Here is a 17,900-nt window from a genome sequence, read left to right as displayed (position 1 = left end):
ATTTCAAATCCAAGCCCAGTAGGTTTGTTTAGGAGAGAACAATGCACCTCTGTATGGGTACTTTTGGACCATGTATGTAAGAATGTTTGTAGGAGCAGAGATTCCAGTTTCTAGTACACTAGGAATTGGAAATCCCATGAAATTGATGTGGTTATTGCTGAAATGGTGTGTTTGAAGGCCACAATTAAGGATTAGGTGTGACTGTGCAGTCCACAGCATCCAAATCAAAACCACTACTGTCTTTGTGAAAAAAATAAGGATGAGGAGGATTGGTCTGGATGCGAGGAAAGGAAGAGAGGGAATATCTTTGGGAAAGACATTTATGAAGTGATAAACAGAAACATTGAAACTGTATGCTGTATGTGTCTGGTGAAACAAGTACTTAATCTGAGCTGTGGAGAAAGGTAAAATCTACATTTATCTACTAAGCAGCTGCAACAACAGCTGGAAAGTCTGACTGGTTTGTCTGCAGGGGAATACATGTTTGGACAGTAATATGGATATCCTGTTTATGTCAATATATGCTGAGTTAAACAGCATGTATCCAAAGCTGCTTTATTTCTAAGCTTTGCTGTAGTCTCTTAAGTAATGGGTTTGAGCTCATATCTGGTTGGCAGTTCAGCCTCTTACTGGTTTCTGAGTAATGCTGTATGTTTGGGCCCTTATAGCTTGCTGTTAGTCAAACACAGATGGTTAGCAAAGATGCTTTTAATTCCTCCACCCCCCGCTATTGATAATCCTTTCATGTGCTTTAGAAGTTGATTACCAAATCCAAAACAAACATTTTGTGCTCCAAAATCTGAATGGCAAATGGGCAGTAGGGACAAGGAGTTCCTGGTGATTGTGTTTGACCCCCTACCTCCCCCCATGGAAAACAGTCTAAAGCGAAAGGATTGAGATCCTGAGACCAGGATTTCCAGGACTATATGACATTACATTGGCTTTCTGATAGATTTTGCTTGAAATTTTGGACTGAGTCACTGAAGAGTACAAATGAACACAATTCATGTGTGGCTGCATGCTGCTCCAGTTCAGATCAGAGAGGTGGCAGAGAACCTCCAGCCATTCTGTCTCTGCTTTGGCCATGGAGGGAGGTACTGCTTGTATCAGATCTTGAGATGAGATGGAGTTTCTCAGTATATCCACGGTACTTTTCCAGAAAGAAACATTCTTGTCCAGCTAAATGAAAAGAAAATGGAAAATAACTTTGGATGAAGTATGACAAGTGAAAATAGAGATGGCATTAAGCAGCCAGTTCTGCTGTGTGAAAATAGGAACACTGCAGAATGGACACCTGCCTTTGTCCTTACTGTAACCTGGCACAGTTACTTCTTACACTTGACCACCATTTCACCTCTAAGACCTGTGATTCCCATGGACATAATGACAGGATAAAGCAACATTATAATTCTCAGGTATCTTCTCTGTTAGTGCTTGTTCTCTGGGGAGTTCACCTGGAAATGTCTTGGCAAGCATCCCAATTCTTAGTCCGGTTGCTTGCTTTTCCCTCCAGCATAAAAAATGCATTTGATTCTTACCTGACACCTTCTGTTTTGAAGATGATGACAGCCTTTGCTCTGTGTTTTATGCTATTCTCTTGCCCCTACCACATTTTTCATAGAAAAGAAGTAATGGGGGAGGGAGAGGAGAGCAATAATTTCCTTCCCAAAACCTCCTCTGGGCACTTCAGCTACAGGGAGCTGAGCCTATAGCTGTGTTGGCAGCTGCTTAGCTGTTGCTGCTGCCAAAAATTGCAAGGGCTCAGCCTGCCACGTCTTTGTTTCAGTAGCATTTCCTTCCTCTCTTCCCAATACAGATGCCAAATACAGCATTTGAGGAAAACATATGATGGTCTGCCAAGGTTGCTGCTCGAAAGTGTACTTTGTGCTCGTGCTCCCAGTGATAGCATCCCCTGTGGCCGTGCCTGCTAGGATAACCCAGGGGGGGCTGTCTTTCTAGTGTCTCTACTCTGGGCTATAAGTTAGAATACACTGTTAATGAAGTGTGTTGCAATGGTTCTCTTCTCCCCTTTACCCACTCCCTCATGATTTCTTTCTTGAAAAAGGCTGGGAAGAGGGAGGGTATAAGGAAGCAGTTTGTCATGGTGTATTGTCACTGGTATTTTCTTTTAAATGTTAAAAAGTACTTAAATGTGTTCAGTATCACAAAGCAGCCTGAAACTTCAAGGAATTAAAAAACTTTCCATAACTATATTTTAGAGAAGTGATTATCCCTTTGTAGTGGGCACTGGTGAGACAACTTGTCCTGTTCTGGGCCCCTCATAGGCAAGAGAGATTCTGAGGGACTGGAGAGTGTCCAGGGATGGGAACAAAGCTGGGGAAAGGTCTGGAACACCAGGAGCAGCAGAGGGAGCTGGGGGGCCTCCGCATGAAGAAAGAAGGCTCAGGGGGTACCTTCTGGCTCTGTGCCACCCCACTTTGATCCCACTGCTGCCCAGGTTCTGGGAATAGGAGCTTGTAACTACTACAAGCCCATGAGCATAAAAGGAAATTGCCTCTTTTTATCACCTGTCAAAACTGTGAATGTATTTAAAGCTTTGAATGTAAAACTTACAGTTATTGTAGCCTTCTTCTTTGAAGCGTACTGCTGAGTCTCTAGGACCTTCTCAATATCTTTAATATCCCTATGTGACAGCTTCCATGTGGCACTGGCCAAGCACACCTCAGCACCTTTAATTGGGTTTCAGCCAGTATTATCTGGCAGCATGACTGAAATGAACTCCTGACAGAATTAATTATGAGCATATAAGTAGTGCTGGTCTTTGTGGAGACAAAAAGTACAGCAAGAATTGGATAAAATTCTGGATTGTGTGAAATTTATCCACCAACAACACTAGTGCAGCAAGAGAACCAGTCTTCTGTGCCCAGTGTGAGAAACCCATCCTTCTAGAACATCAGTTCTAGAGTATCTTCACATGCCATTTGGAATGTTTAAAAAGCCAAGAAATTTGAGATGATTTCCAATTGTTGTTGCAGGCTGTTGTACTGTCCCAAATAAAATCTCCAGCCCTTCCTCTGCATTTGGATTAATTTGGCTGCCTCTTAATCCCTCCTGTGGTGGTGTTCAGCCAGAGTGGGTGCACCCTGCTGCTGTCTATGAGCCAGCAGCCTGGGCTGGGCACACCCCACAGGAAAACCTGCTGCCTTGGTCTCTTCTCACTGCTTTGCTGTCCTTCTGTAGAGCTGGAAGTAGCAAAAATCTTGCTGTAACAGGTCTTGAGCTCTCAAGGTGGGTGTATAATTGCTTCTGGGTCATGTATTCCCTATCTCCTTTGGTGGGAGGAGCTGTGTTAAAAGGCCACTCTGCAATCAGCCAAGGCTTTGGGATTCTTTTGGGCTATTTCTCACCAAATAATGCACATCCCCATGTTCTATTAAAAAAAACTGCACTAAATGCCTTCTTTTGCTTATGCATATGTTTTCTCGTGGCAAAATTTCTTGGTATGTGGGAGCAGCATGTGTGATGCTCAGCACAGAGCAGTAAAGGGGTGGCAGGAAGGGCAGCTCTTGTCTGCGAAAAGCTGTATTGAAACCACAGTAATGTATTGTCATAAATGAAGTTTTATTACAGCCATGTCAGAATACTATCAAAAGAACAAGTGCTACTGTCTGTTTCCATGGAGATCCTTCCCGTTCCCTGGGGAGCTGAGGAATCCATGGTATTGTGCAGCTATGCCAGCTGCAATTAGGCGAGCATGCTGCTTGAGGAATATCCGTGTGGACACTCAGCAGCGGCTGCGGACAGCAGTGGACAAACACACGGACACTGTACCCACAGAGGCTTCTTAAAACACCACCAATTTTCAGATACTCAAATCTAATGTAGCACAGTGAGGTGAGCTGGGTTTTATGTTTAGGTTATGTTAGAATGTTTAGGCTTGTGCAGAGGAAGGTGTGGGATGGGGACGTGACAGGTGAGGTTTAGAGAGTGTGTTAATTAGCTTATTATTGAGGGATAGATGCATGAGCATCAGCAGCCCATAGTTACCTGCTTATTTCTAAGTTTGTGCAGATACCAGTGTTGGAGGGAAGGGTGTTTTCTTGGGTTAGGGTTCTTCAAGTCAACTTGTTAATTCATTCATTCTGCAAGTTAGTGCCAGGGAACTTTTATTTGTATATTTTTAAAAAAAATTATCAATTTTAGTGTTGTTTTGTATTTATATTCTTTTTTTATATATACTTTAACATTGAATCTTGTGGATGTGCTAATTAAATTAAAGCTACCTCTTGCTTTGCGTATAGAAGTCTGTGCTGTATCTTGGGTGTGTGCTTAGACAGTGCCTTAGCTTCTTTTGTTTAGCTAAAATGTTTACATCTATTACAACAAGAGAAGGTGGTGAATTGTTCCTTGCAGAAAATGCTTTAAATTTGCATGTGTTTGTGTCAAGCTGTATTTGAATGAAGATGTTGGCACCCTGAAGCACATATTTATATTCCTGTTTACCCCTTGCTACACCAACATACGTTGCAAGATTTTGAGCCAATTACAAGCTTGAAGGGATTTTTTTGTTTTTTAATTTGGTAAAGTCCTGCCCAGATTCCTTGGCATCTTCATGGAATATCAGCACCAAGTACTGGAATGCTTTTCCAGGCTGGTGAGAGCTGTAGCTGGTAAGGGATTCATTTTACTTGTAGTAGCTGAGCTAGGTCCCTTCAAGCTGTGTGGGAAGTACAGTTGGCTGACAAGCAGAGGAATATTAATTTCCTTTCCTACCTCGGGTGCTGTTAAAGCAATTACAGTGAGCAGAAACAGGCCAGAATGCTGCTCTGAAATGGTGTGTACTGCTCTGCTTCTCTGACTCCTTCAGAGGACATGGCAAGGTTTCCTAAAGGTGGTGCTTCCCTTGGTTTCTACCCTCCAGGCTTGGAAATGGAATGTGCTGCTTTTCTGTCTGCTGAAGGTGGTACATGAACCAGCACAGTGATTTGAGAGAGAATTCCTTGTGGAAATCAATCTTGAATCAAGTGAATGAGGATTCTGTCTTGGAAAAGCTGTGCTACTTCCACTTGTAGGGTTGTGCACCTCCTTCAAATGAGCTTTAGTGTAGATGTGTAGGGAATGTGTGCTCAGTGGGACTCGGGAGTTTGGTCTCCCCTGTTGCATTTGTTTCAAGATTCAGGTCACTCCTGGGAAATGGGAGGAGTGAGGGTTGAGAGCACAAACCTTTAAATTAAAGCCAAAATCCTTAGGAATACGTCATAGTTGTGGGGCGGAAATACACAACAGCAAGGAAATCGAGGGGAGGTGGGAGAGCAGAACTGAACTGGGTTAACTGACTCACCTTGTAGCACTGGAGACTGACAGGAAAAAAAGCAGAAGTTCTCAGGTTGTGTCATGTCACTGGCTGAGTTAGAGGGTGAGAAATGTGGTGATGGTGTAGCAGAACCCAGTGAATGCTAACTGTGAGCATCCATATGCTGGCCTGACCTGGTGATACTGGGGGATGTCATAGGCTCTGCTTCTGAAACAAGGTGGTATCCATCTGAAAAAGATTATTTTCTTAAGGAGTAACAATAAATATTATCAGTCTAAATTAAATTATTTCCACTGGGTTATTCTGCTTGCTCTTGGGTAGGGTTTTCCTGTATTATGATATTTTAACAGTCCAGTTTGTCTTTCTGTGCATATAACCATAAAATGACTTCTCTTTTAGCAAAATTGTAAGACGTTTTTCAAACACTTGTTGCATGCAGGAACATGATCATTTCCTATTTGGAGACATCCAGTAACAACAGGTTTTGAGAAACTGGCAATCATAGTTCTTGTAGTTCTAGGTGCAGGCAGAATTCTAAAGTATGTCAAGTGAATCCTGAACAAAGCAGTTCTGACTTTGACACAAACACACTCCTGTCATGTTGGGCTGAGTGGATTCTGCTTTCTAATTCTGCTTTTGTCACTGTCTCTTGCAGGGATTTACCTCAGTATGGGCAGAAGCAGTGGCAATCCTATTTTGGGCGAACATTTGATGTTTACACCAAACTCTGGAAGTTCCAACAGCAGCACCGGTAAGGAAATGTTGTAGGCAGATGCGTTGTGTGGGTTTAAGTGCAGCTTTAATCTCTGGAATGCCCAGGGCCCCAGCTAAGATTGAGATTTCACTTTGTTGTTCAAGCATGAAGGGAGGGAACAGCTGCTTCCTGCAGTGCTCACAGTCTATTGAATTAAAATGTTGCAGAGTGTTCAGTGTGACTTTTTTAACAAACTCTTTTGCTCTACCTGAGTGTGTGGCGCTTTAATTTCTTACTGAGGAGGTGATGGATTCTGCAGAGCAGAATCTGGAATGGTGTGAAGTCTCTTGCTGCAGCGTGGGCTCTGATCCTTCACACCTTCCTCTGGCTGCATAGTCTGAATGTTCTCCTGGGAAGTTGTGACCTTTTGTTGCATTTTGTGCAACACACTTATGTCTGGTTCTGGCAAGTTTATGCAAGATAAATGGCCCTTGTTGTGGGGTGTGTGTGCTGTTGGCTCTGTGAGGGGCTGCTGCTGGCAATGCTGCACCAGTAATGAAAGCTGAATTTGGCCTTGCAATGACTCTTTTTCTTGTCTGGTGGGATGTTCTGGGAAATTTGGGAATCCTTTTAATTTTTCTTTTCTCTCCTGCGACATAGACAAGTATTGGACAATCGGTATGGGTTGAAGAGGTGGCAAATTGGGGAAATTGCTTCCAAGATTGGGCAGCTCTATTACCATTATTAGTAAGTAAGCACAGAAGAGGATTGAAGAGGGCAATGCAGGGTTAGTGGCAGCTGCATGTCAAATGTCTGGATGCTCAGTCAGGAGGAATCAGTGATTGGGCTGAGTCACGATGCCTGTTTCTGAATGAGGGTCCTGGGGACTGCATGGGGTGCCGCAGGGAAGGGCCCCTGTGAACCTGGTGCTGGTCACACTGGTACTGCCCAAGGACTTCACTCCTGCCTCCAAAGTGTCTTCCATGTGTGCTGCATTGGAATGTTGTGCAAAAGTGTGATTTAAAAGTTTGGGAGCTTAATGTTCCTTTAAACAGTTCAGTGACCCTGTCACCTGTACATGTGGGTGCAAGATGGGCAGCTTTGATTGTTACTTGAAATGGGATCCAAGCTCTGACATCTGCCTTCCCAGAGTGAGTGTGGCTTTCATGTGGCACTTGAGGAGGGAGTTCTGCCATGGATGCCCAGGATGGCTGAGGGGCAGGAAGGGAGGGTTTGGCATGGCTTTCCCTCTGAGGCAGTGAGCTGATGGCCTTGTTTCTCCGCAGCCTGCGCACCTCTGAAACCAGCTATCTCAATGAGGCTTTCTCCTTCTACTCAGCAATTAGGCAGAGGTCCTACTACTCCCAAGTCAACAAAGAAGACAGGTATGTCTGAATAGAGGCCCTTGCTTTTTCAAGACTAGAAGGTGTGTAGAAACAGCAAGGAACTCTAAACTGTAGGAACACAACTAGGATCCATGTTGTTGAAGGAAGTTTCTTTTAATCCTTCTGCCACAGTTGAAAAATTCAGGTTAAATAAGAGCTGTGCTGTATGACTGGAAGAATATTCTGTTACCTGGTCCTGGATAGAAGGCTTTTAGCCCCAAAGTTTTGTCATTTTAAATCCTGAGCAGTATCAGTGCCAGGAGTCGTGATGTTGTGGGTGGAAGATGGGTCAGCTGGGCTGAAGCAGAGGAATCTATTTGATTCTCATCAGGCCTTTCAGGGGAGCAGCAACTTGTACTGCAGTACAGCAAAGTTTGAGGAGCCAGCCATGATATCTGACTCCCATGCCCCTGGCAAGTAAGGAGGCTGTGGCTTTCTTAAATTATTTTTTATGTCCCTATACTCAATTTTAACTAAAATTCCAAGCAGCCAAGTGCCTATTCATCACCACACGACTTCAGTCAGAACTCTTAATCTGCAAGTGTTCAGCCCTGCTCTGGTCTTAAACTCCTCCTCTCCCTTACCCCTGCTACCTGCCTCTGCTCTATTTTGATCTCAAATTTGGCTGTGGTGTTTTTGTTGTTGTGTCTAGGCCCGAATTAGTGGTTAAGAAGCTGCGTTACTATGCAAGGTTTATAGTGGTTTGTCTCCTGCTCAACAAGATGGATGTTGTAAAGGACCTTGTAAAGGTATGCTAAAATCAGGATAAAGGGGCTGAGGGGTAGGAGGTTGCTGATCCTTGCTTTTCTAGTCTATCTCACATCCAACATAGGGAATACCTTCCTTCTGTGATGCAGACATTTAATAATGGCACTTTAAGATTAAGTGGTTTGGTAGCATTGTTTGAACAGCAAGTAAAAATATTCCAATAGCTGCAGCCCAGAGAGGGAGATGCCCTGGAAGTGCAGCAAAGGAACAGCAAGCTGCTCCCCACAGCATATGCTTCCCAGCCTCTCTGACAACCTTGCTTCAAGCAGTTCCTGGGCTTGACAGCTTTGTGTAGGTTGCATTGCTGTCTGTGTCACAGCTCCCTTGAACTGCAGGCTTAGCTTAGCACAGCTAAACCAGCCACACCATCCCCTTTCTCAAGGTATTTAAAGTTCCTTGCAAGCTGAAATTTGAATCCTTGGTATCCGTAGCTTATGGTAATAAGCAGTGACATAGCTGTGAGTGGGATAATTATACTTACATCCAGATATTCTTTGCATTTGGACCTACGTAAAAGACAATTTGCATTGCCAGAACTCAGTGTAACATTGGCATTCTGTCTGCCGAAAGAGCGCGTTTTGGCTGGCATGTTAGTCAGGAGTATGCTGCATATGTTCTCAAGGAATTTATTTATTTATTATTCTTAAAGGCCAGCACAGCTCACCAAATATAAGGTTACTGACTGCCTGTTAAAGTCTGGTTTTAGGACTGACTGTGTCTGTCTCTGAACTGTTTGCATCAGGAGCTGTCAGATGAAATTGAAGACTACACACATCGTTTCAATACTGAAGATCAGGTGGAGTGGAACCTGGTTCTTCAGGAAGTGGCAGCATTTATTGAGGTGAGAATACCATCCCCTGCAGTTGTTTCAGAGCTTCCTGTCTTATTGATGGAAGTGTTCCTGTATCACCACATCTGTGAGGGAAGCAGGTGTGCTAGTGCAGGGACAGGATCGTGGTCCCATGAATCACTGATACGCGTTCACAGGAATATTTAAATATTGTCAGAATGGGTGGCAGCATTATCATTCACTCTCCTCCTTTGCTATTCATTTCTACAAGGGAAGAAAGCTAAAATAGACAAGCTAAAATTATTATAAATGTAGGAATATTTAGTTTATTCTGCATGAATTTGTAAGGTTGTTGATGACATTTGACTCCTCAGGCATAGTGAAGCTGAAGCAGAGTCCATGTCATTGGAGGAAGTGTGCTTTTCTCTCTGCTGTACCTTCTTGTGCTTGTCACATGTATTTCTTGCAGTCCCTAAGGACTTTGCTTTTCCAGCTGGGAAGGTTTTACCCTGTAGCCTGCATACAAATATATAGATATATGTATGGAAAAGTAATTTAAAAAATCTGCCTCATTTGTGAAATGTTTATTGTAAGTGCTAAGATCTGTGGACTTCTCTCTGACTGCAAATCTGTATGCTTTCCTGAATTCTTGATTTATTCTGGTTGCTTTTTTTAGGCAGACCCTGTCATGGTTTTAAATGATGACAACACCATTGTAATCACCTCTAACAGGCTTTCTGAGACGGGAGCTCCATTGCTGGAGCAGGGGATGATAGTGGGACAGCTTGCTCTTGCAGATGCGCTCATTATTGGGAACTGCAACAACCAGGTAAAGGAAATTCTGGGCACCTGGGTTTGCATCTTTGGAGTCCCCCCCATGACATCCCTTCTGATCATACAACAGAGATTTCCAACAGAGGAGAACATTGAAATATTTTTAATGTGATGGTTGCAGTAGTAGCAAGAGGAAGAGGGTTCTCAGAAATAAGAGCTAAAAATGAAATGTTAGATATTAGACCTGTGGTACAGACCTCTTATTGTTTATATTCAACATTTCAATTGAGTAGATACAATTGATTTTCATATACTGGTTTATTTGTAACAACATGCAAGCATGGGAGACCTCTAAGAGACCTCTAGAAAAAGCTTGACTTAAACTTTCATATGACTCACTCCAGCTTGTTGCAACTTCAGTGGCAACAGGAAGAGGTTTTCAAAAGACAATCTACATCCTGTTTTTATATGCTAATGATAGTGTAGTTGTACAAATTTCATTACTTCTCTCTGAGCTCTTTTCAGGTAAGGGAATTGTATTCAAACTACACTTCATCTGTCTTTGTCAGATTTTTTTCTGAATTCATAGTACATAGCCATTTCAGCACCTGAGTTGTACACATCCCAGAGAAGCCTGTAATTTGGAAGCAGGGGTCTGCAGTGCAGTGACTTGGCCTGGTAGATCAGTAACAAATAGACATTGTCTTCTGTGAGCTCTTCTAGAAGTCAGTCACAGCTCTTTAGAGATTCAGAGATGACACTGACAGATCCCTGAGAGGGAATAGTCTCTCTGGCATGCAGTGTAGTCTCTTAGCTGGATTATTCCAGAGAAATTCTGTTTAATGTGTATCAGGCAGAATAAACTGTGTGACTCTCTTGCAGGTCAAGTTCAGTGAATTAACAATCGACATGTTCCGAATGCTGCAAGCCCTGGAGAGGGAACCCATGAACTTGGCATCACAAATGAACAAACCTGGAATGCAGGTGAGTTCCACTTCAGTAACAAACCTGGCAACACATCTTAACTGTGTTTTTTGTTTGATTGATTGGTTTAAGTAGTGCACTCCTTCAGTATTATCACTGTGCAGAGCAGGTTAGTAAAGGTGGTGTAACCTTGACTAGAAATTAGTGAAGAGTAGCTCAAATCCATGGACTCATCAGGTTACTAAATCATCTAAAAGTTAATGTTCCCTTCAGAGAAAGCATCAAGTGTTCTATCTGGGGCCAAAAGAAAATATAAAGATTTTTAATTTATTTAATTGAGATGAAGTGTGAATTTTGTCACTAATTTCTTGGGTGATACTTGAGACAATAAGAAAGATTTAGTTCACAATTTTCAGTGAGGGGTAATATAAAGTTCTGGTTTGAGTACTGTGCATCTTGCTTTATTGTGTAGTAGGAAATGCAGAATGATGAGATGCAGACCATTTGTGTGGGTAGTGTGTTGGAGATGAGCATTCTAATAAACAGGATTTAGAGGGCTATGAAACTGCTTTGATAATATCTGGTTGTTGGGGTTTTTTGAGTAGTATTTTCTTTCTTTCTTTTAACAGGAGTCAACAGAGAAACCAGCCAGGCGGGAAAACCCCCACAAATACCTACTTTATAAACCAACTTTCAGCCAGCTATATACATTTTTAGCAGCGTCATTTAAGGTTTGTGAAATCAGTGAATTTAGTTGTAATGAAAAAATACCCAGGACTGCTTGTGAGACTGAGTGAAATGTGGCTCTCCACTGATCTGGAGAATAGAAAAATCTTAAGAGTATTCTTTCATTTCCTAGCATGCAAAGCACAAACCAAAATCAGGGAAGTGCATCAGGAGGTTGTTGCTCTTGAGCACTGTATAGCTACAGAATCTCCAGTCCTCTATCCCATTCAAACTGAAAACAAAGCTTCCTTTGTGAATTGTCTGGGAGTTGGGGTCTGTGTGGATCTTGGAAGCTTTTGGGTTCCGTGTCCTGGAGAGCCTCAGATCTGGACAAATAGTGAAAGACTCTGTGTGGAAGCAGATGCTTTCTCAGTGCTGCTTGGAGCTCTGATATCAGCCTAGAGGTTTGTGTGGAGGAAAGTTAGAGACTTTTCATGAGGTGACACTTTTGGTGTGTTGGAAGGGGTGTAAGTGGTGGATCAGGGCAAATCCACGTACCAAGAGCAGAGTGGAGGGGAGCCAGAAGCAGGAGTAGCACAATTATAATGACAATGTGTTTGTGAAGGTGATGATTCAGTGTTAAAATAAACTTGTACCTTTCTTCCCTTGCCACTGGTCCCCTTGTTTGTGTTCCAGGAGCTGCCTGCCAACAGCGTGCTGCTGATTTACCTGTCTGCCACGGGCGTGTTCCCATCAGGTCGTTCGGATAGTGAAGGTACAATAAAGGAATGCTCCCTGTCATGAACAGGGCTTGAATTCTCTTTATGTTCCAGGACAAGTGACCAAGAAAGATGTCACAAAGCTCCTTTTAAAAGACAAGTCAATTCGATTCTCCTGTCTACTTAGTAAGATAGCCTTTATTTTCCACAAACAGTAATTTAATCTTTGTGTTTTAATTAGTGTGCATTAACCTGAGAACTTTTCAAAGGACACATCCAGTTTTTGATGCATCTGAAGTATCAAAAGCCTCCCAATTTTGAAGACAACATGGCTCAGTTGATGCATCAGCACAAAGTTCATAAAATGGCTCAGTGGCACTCTGATTCTTTCCAATGCCCGGCACCAGGAGAATGTGTGGCCAGGACATGGGTGGTGAAAGGACTCAAGCAGCTGCAGGGACTGGTCTATTTGCACGCTCATTAACCTGACAATTCAAGCCCTTCTCATGATTTTTGACAATTCCCCTCACCTCACCCTCCTGTTCTTTTCAATCTAGCAGAATATTTGGATGCAGCTGCAATGTAAAAGCTGAAAACTGGTTGGCTGAAGTAAACACAGTCCAAAAATCTGTTTATATAATTCAAGAAAAAAATCAAAATAACTTTTTAACATCCTAAATATTGTAAAAACCTCATCTGTTTGAGACTTGCATTCCTTTATAAAGATGCATGCTTTGTCCTCCCCAGTGCATGATTTATAGAGCTCTCAAAATGTTAAAAGAAAAAAAAATCCCTGTCAGCTTTGGATGGTGGCAGTGATTTTTTTTTTAAATGCTTTTAACATTTTACTTCTGCAGCTTGGTGATAGGTCCTAACTGAAGTGTGTTCTCTGAAGCCTGTGGTATGTCCCCCTCTCTGCATGTATTGTTTCAGCTTAAGACCTTGTGGCAGAGACACCTGGGCTCAGCCACCTGAGGAGCTGCACAGCCAGAGTGCAGCTTTCCCTCAGTGAATCCATCACAACTGCATTCTTTTAATAAGGCACTGTGGTCTGCACACACTTCTGCCTTATTAAAAGGGAGAGCAGCTGCAAGTTGCACTGTGCATTGCCTGCAAGCTGTGTGTTTGGCAGACCATGTGAGGTGTTCGTAACAGTGCTAAATTAATGTTTGTTCTGTTCCTGATTTTGTATCCCCAAAGCTTCCCTAAAATGGAAAGGTGCCTTGTATCCAAACCTGAAAAAATTGCATTTGGTGGCCAAATGTGGGTCAGCCAAGTCTGCAAATGTATGACAGAATGAGGAAATCCTAATACTTTTACTGAAGTTAGTGACATTTCATACCCATACCAATGGCAGAAACATTTCTTGGTATCTTGTAGGATTTGATATTTTTTATAGCCATTGCTTTTGTCTTTGCTCTCCATTCATTCAGGGGGTAGCTCAGTTTTGCAAATTTATATTCAGCTTACAGTGGGAACACATGTCCAGGGTGTGTATATGTGAAAATTGTGAATTCTGACTTTGAAATCTTGAAATACAAACCTTTGCTACGGATTTGAAATCTGGTTAAAGCTGTTTTGTCCTTTGTCATTCTCTGAGTTCTCTCTTCTCTCCTTTGCAGTGTTAGAACTGCAAATGACAGTAGTATTTCTAGTCTTTTTGATTAATTTAGCCTTATTTTTTGATTAAATTCTGAATCTGGAATATGAAAACTCATGCAGTAATTTTACAAAGGTATTGCTTTTCCTGTATCAGACATTTAATGGGTTTTAATCTTTTTTCTCTATAGTGTAACAAGAGACAATATTTGGGTCATTTGCATTAATGTTTGTGGATAAATAGTGAATAATTAAATTAAAAGTTATGAAGTTGCACTCCTTGCTTCTATTGGATAGATGCTGGAATTTCTAAAAAAGCATAAAAACGAATATGCAGTTAGTGAAGTCTTCACATTCCTCTTTCCCCTCCTCACAACTGCAGTAGTTCAGATTCCCTTAGTTTTCTGGGATTTGTTGTTGCTTCCTCCCTTTCATGTGATCACTAAATGTCTAGCAGGGGTGAGTTGCCCCTGCTGATTTTAGCTTCCTTTTCCCTCGTGAAGGTCCGTACGATTTTGGGGGTGTGCTGACCAACAGTAACCGGGACATCATCAATGGGGACGCCATCCACAAGCGCAACCAGTCCTACAAGGAGATGCACTGGTGAGTGCTGTGGTGCACACCTGCACAGTCACAGGAGCTTGTCTTTAGTAGAGAAAAATGCATCACCGCCTCTGGAGCTCAAACTCCTCAGTGCAGGACATCATAATGGGGATTGCCTTAAACACTTAGAAATGAATGTGCAGCTTTAAATGATTATTTAAACATTTCAGCCTTACTTACAGAAGTTAGTTAATATAAATTCTTAATTACTGGCAAACTTCAGATCAGTGGTGGATGACTTCTCAAGAAGTTAAAAATCTCCTGAACTAATAAGTCCCACAGCCTGTATTGTAGACAAATACAGACACTAGTGCAGTTGTTCTCTGAGGATGAATCTGGGGACTGGGTCATGGGGAATCATTCTGCTTTTTATCTGGCTGTGGGCAACTGTGTGCCTGAGACACTTGTGCAGTGTCAGAGCTGTGCAGCAGTTGTGGTGTTGTAAGGTGTCCCTTTCTCTTTGCAGCCTTCACCCTGGAGATCTCTACCCTTTCACCAGAAAGCCCCTGTTCATCATCGTGGATTCTTCCAACAGCGTTGCCTACAAGGTAAGGCCCTTGGAGGCAGTTCCTCGTGTGGTAGGATACAGTGCCAACCCCTAGTTAGCTTACACTTTTAACAGGCTATTTTTTTAAACAGTTTGTATTCAGTCTTTCTTTTCTTTTGAGGTTGTGCATGCTAGTCAGGATCTGACCCTATGAATAGGAACAAGAAGGAGAAGCACATGAACAGCCGCTCATTGGAAAGTAATAAATCCTCCTGGAGGGAAAAAAGGTTCAAGATTTCCAAGGTCTGGTGGGAGGTTTACTTTTGTTTTATACCAAAGACAAATCTCGGGATATGCGTGTGTGTGTATGTATGGGGGAGGGAGATAACTAATATGCTTTTCTTTTTTCCAGTCATCCAACATTCAGTTGCTTTTAAGCAACAGAAAGGAGTCAAAGCATTGAGCCTGATCTTATAAAACATGGGGTGTCTGTGTCTGAAAAGTGTCTGAATCAAGGAAGTAACAAGCCTCAAATTAGCATCCAGTGTTACTGTAGAGCTGTGTTTGCTTGGACACTGAGCCTCCTTCCTGGGGTGCTCTGAACTTACAGTAGAATTGCTCCATGCCAAATCACCTCTGGGGATCTGCAGTTCGGGTAATACAGAAGCAGGCATTGCACTCGTGGTGGCCAGTTGAATCTGGAGAGCATTACACATGTATTTCATTCATGAATGGGGTAATAAGAATGTGCTATATCTGGGGAAAGTGCCACTTCTTCTGTGTTCCTTTTTATAGCTCCATTATGTGCAGTGAGGGAAGGGAACATCCATCCACAGCTGCGTTTTGGAGGAGGAACAGGGACGTCTAGTGGCCAGATGAACTTGTGCCTTGTTCAGTGTCCACAGGCTGTGCTGTTTGTTTTGTTTTGAAGGCATGTGTTGGCCAAGGAGAGGTACTAAAGCAGTGGTCAGTGTGATTCAGGATAGTTCTGTGCTAAGCCAGGGAACCTGCTGCCTGACAGCCAGATAATGATCTGGCCTCTCTGTTGGGTCTTTGATTTGTTGTAGCTTAATGTATCTCAGAGGGCTTTTTAAACACCACTTTATTTGAGTTCACTGCACTGGTTTCAGAGCAAATCTGCTTTTTCTTGAATTCCCTTCCCCATTTAAATGGAGGGAAACACAATTGGAATATTTTACTTGTCTTTCTGAGAAACTGGGCATTTGGAAGGGATTTATTTCCGTAGGCTCTTTCCTGAGGTTCATTCCATCAGGGGGATTGGTTTCCTTCAGGGGAAAAAGGTATGGCTTGTGTTTGGTTTTTGGTTTGGTTTTGGTTTTTGTACTACCTTCCTCTCTAATAGGTTTGTTAAAAGATGCCAAGTGAATCAGCTCTGTAGGAGAGCAAGGGATTCCAGCTCTGGACAGGCTGGGGTTCTGTGTAAAGCTTAGAGAAAAGGACCTGTTTGGGGAAATGGATTTCCATATGTAGATCTGTAGGTCTTGTGAGAATAATGTCAAGTGTTTACAGTAGAATTTGGTTTCTGTATTACATTTAAATTTGATAATTAGGTTTTCTTTAGATTTTGTGGGCACACAGTAAGTAGCTCTGTAACCTCCACTGAGTTTCTTTTCCTTGTTCTGCAGTGAGCTGACAGGGGTGTGAAACCCACTGGTCTGCTCAGCACAGCTGGTGGAAAGCATCCAGCTCTGTCTGTGTAAAAGGAGTACAGAAATGTGAGCTTTGGAAGTATTTCAGGACAGGATTATGGAAGTGGCTGCTAGGAGCACTGACCCAGAGCAGAACAGTGTGGGCAAAACTGCAAAGAAGCTAAAAAGAAGTATGTTTAGCATTTCAGAAGTGACATTCACCTTCCCCATCTCTTGCCACTGAACGTGTGAGGGGCTGGCTTAGGTGTCTTGTTTTGTTTTCCACTGAAGGTTCATGGCAGAGCTGTTAAAGTCAGTATTTCCAGCCCTTGTATACTCCTGCCTGTGGTGATGCTAGGGTCCTTGTCCCCAGAGTGCCCTGACAGAGCTGTCCTGTGACTGTCCCCTGGCAGGCTGGGAGGTGTCTGGAGGCTCAAGTGTTGGCATAAACAAAGAGGTTCTGTGCGATCCTCTGAGGAATTGAAGTAAATTCTGACTTTTTTCCGTGTGTCTGCTCTGATCCTTCCTGATAGGACAGGAGCTATTCTGACATTTAAATATCACTGCCAGCAGTACCGGCAGCAACAGCAACTGCTCGCACATCTTTTTCTGCAGCCCGCTCCTGCTCTCCTGCACGCATCCCCATCCTCTCCCTCCCTCCAGAGGACTTAAATGGTGATGACTGAAAGTAAGTCCTGCCAGGAAGTGACTTGCCAGTTTGTCAAATCAGCGGCACTTGAACAGCTTCCTCCCTGTATATTTAGCTGAAAGTGGAAGATAACTGCAAATCGAGCATATCTACTGAAAGCCGTGAATTTTTTTTTTAACACTTCCATTTAAATATAGCTGTCTGTGTGTTCTTGAAGGTTACCACTGCGTATGTGGATGAAATAATATTTTTAAATCAATATCTTCCTGTAGCTGTGGTTGACTAGGATCATGGTAAAATGCAAAGTCTTAAAACCAAACCAAACCAAAACCTCCAGCCAGTGAGAATGCAAGGCATTTGTCAGTGATGTGGTATAAATACTTAGCTTAGCAAAGCTTAAATGTGAAGTGACTTCTTTTGGAGATGATGGGCAGTTCTCTCTTGGAAGGAGATGTACATGACATGCATTGTTAAAATCAGCAATATTTCTGTTGGAAAACTTGAACACTGAAATAAAAAACCAGTCAATTTTGGAACAGAATGAGGTTTTGTTTTTGTAGTTGTCCATGCACTGATGGTAGGGCATTCCATATCCAGACCTCTTGTCAACATCTGTATTGCAGGGCAGGTTTTCCTGGCTTAACCTCTGCTGGGATAGGGTCCAGAAGTGCTCTCAGCCAGAGACACACAAGTGACCCAGGGGTGCTCTTGGCTGTTGGACTGCAGGGCTCTTCTCACTGGTGGTGTGGCTGCTTTGGTCTGTAACTGAGTGACACACGATGGAATTAATGAAATGTCAATCTGCTCATGGTACTGAGCATAGGAGTTACTGGAGAAGGTAAAACCTTGCCAATGTGTGTACAGTTCAAACCAGCAGTGTCTATGTGACTCCTGGAGTTTGAAATATTTCTTTCACCA

General features: G+C 42.7%; 1 protein-coding gene across 3 annotated transcripts in view; it reads left to right on the top strand.

Moving 5' to 3' along the window:
- The window catches only part of SCAI (suppressor of cancer cell invasion), a 38,824-nt gene that overhangs the window by 11,882 nt on the left and 9,042 nt on the right, over nt 1-17,900 (top strand). For all 3 annotated transcript variants that reach the window (XM_058853621.1, XM_058853620.1, XM_058853622.1), the window contains 11 exons: nt 5,931-6,026; nt 6,630-6,716; nt 7,256-7,354; nt 8,007-8,103; nt 8,865-8,963; nt 9,589-9,741; nt 10,569-10,670; nt 11,240-11,341; nt 11,973-12,051; nt 14,098-14,197; nt 14,664-14,745. In XM_058853621.1, the coding sequence (XP_058709604.1) occupies nt 5,931-6,026; nt 6,630-6,716; nt 7,256-7,354; nt 8,007-8,103; nt 8,865-8,963; nt 9,589-9,741; nt 10,569-10,670; nt 11,240-11,341; nt 11,973-12,051; nt 14,098-14,197; nt 14,664-14,745 (1,096 nt within the window). The remainder of the gene's footprint in view (nt 1-5,930; nt 6,027-6,629; nt 6,717-7,255; nt 7,355-8,006; nt 8,104-8,864; nt 8,964-9,588; nt 9,742-10,568; nt 10,671-11,239; nt 11,342-11,972; nt 12,052-14,097; nt 14,198-14,663; nt 14,746-17,900) is intronic.

Source organism: Poecile atricapillus, chromosome 20 (genome assembly GCF_030490865.1).
Source record: "Poecile atricapillus isolate bPoeAtr1 chromosome 20, bPoeAtr1.hap1, whole genome shotgun sequence".
NCBI lineage: Eukaryota > Metazoa > Chordata > Aves > Passeriformes > Paridae > Poecile > Poecile atricapillus.
This window is presented reverse-complemented; position numbering and strand designations above follow the sequence as displayed.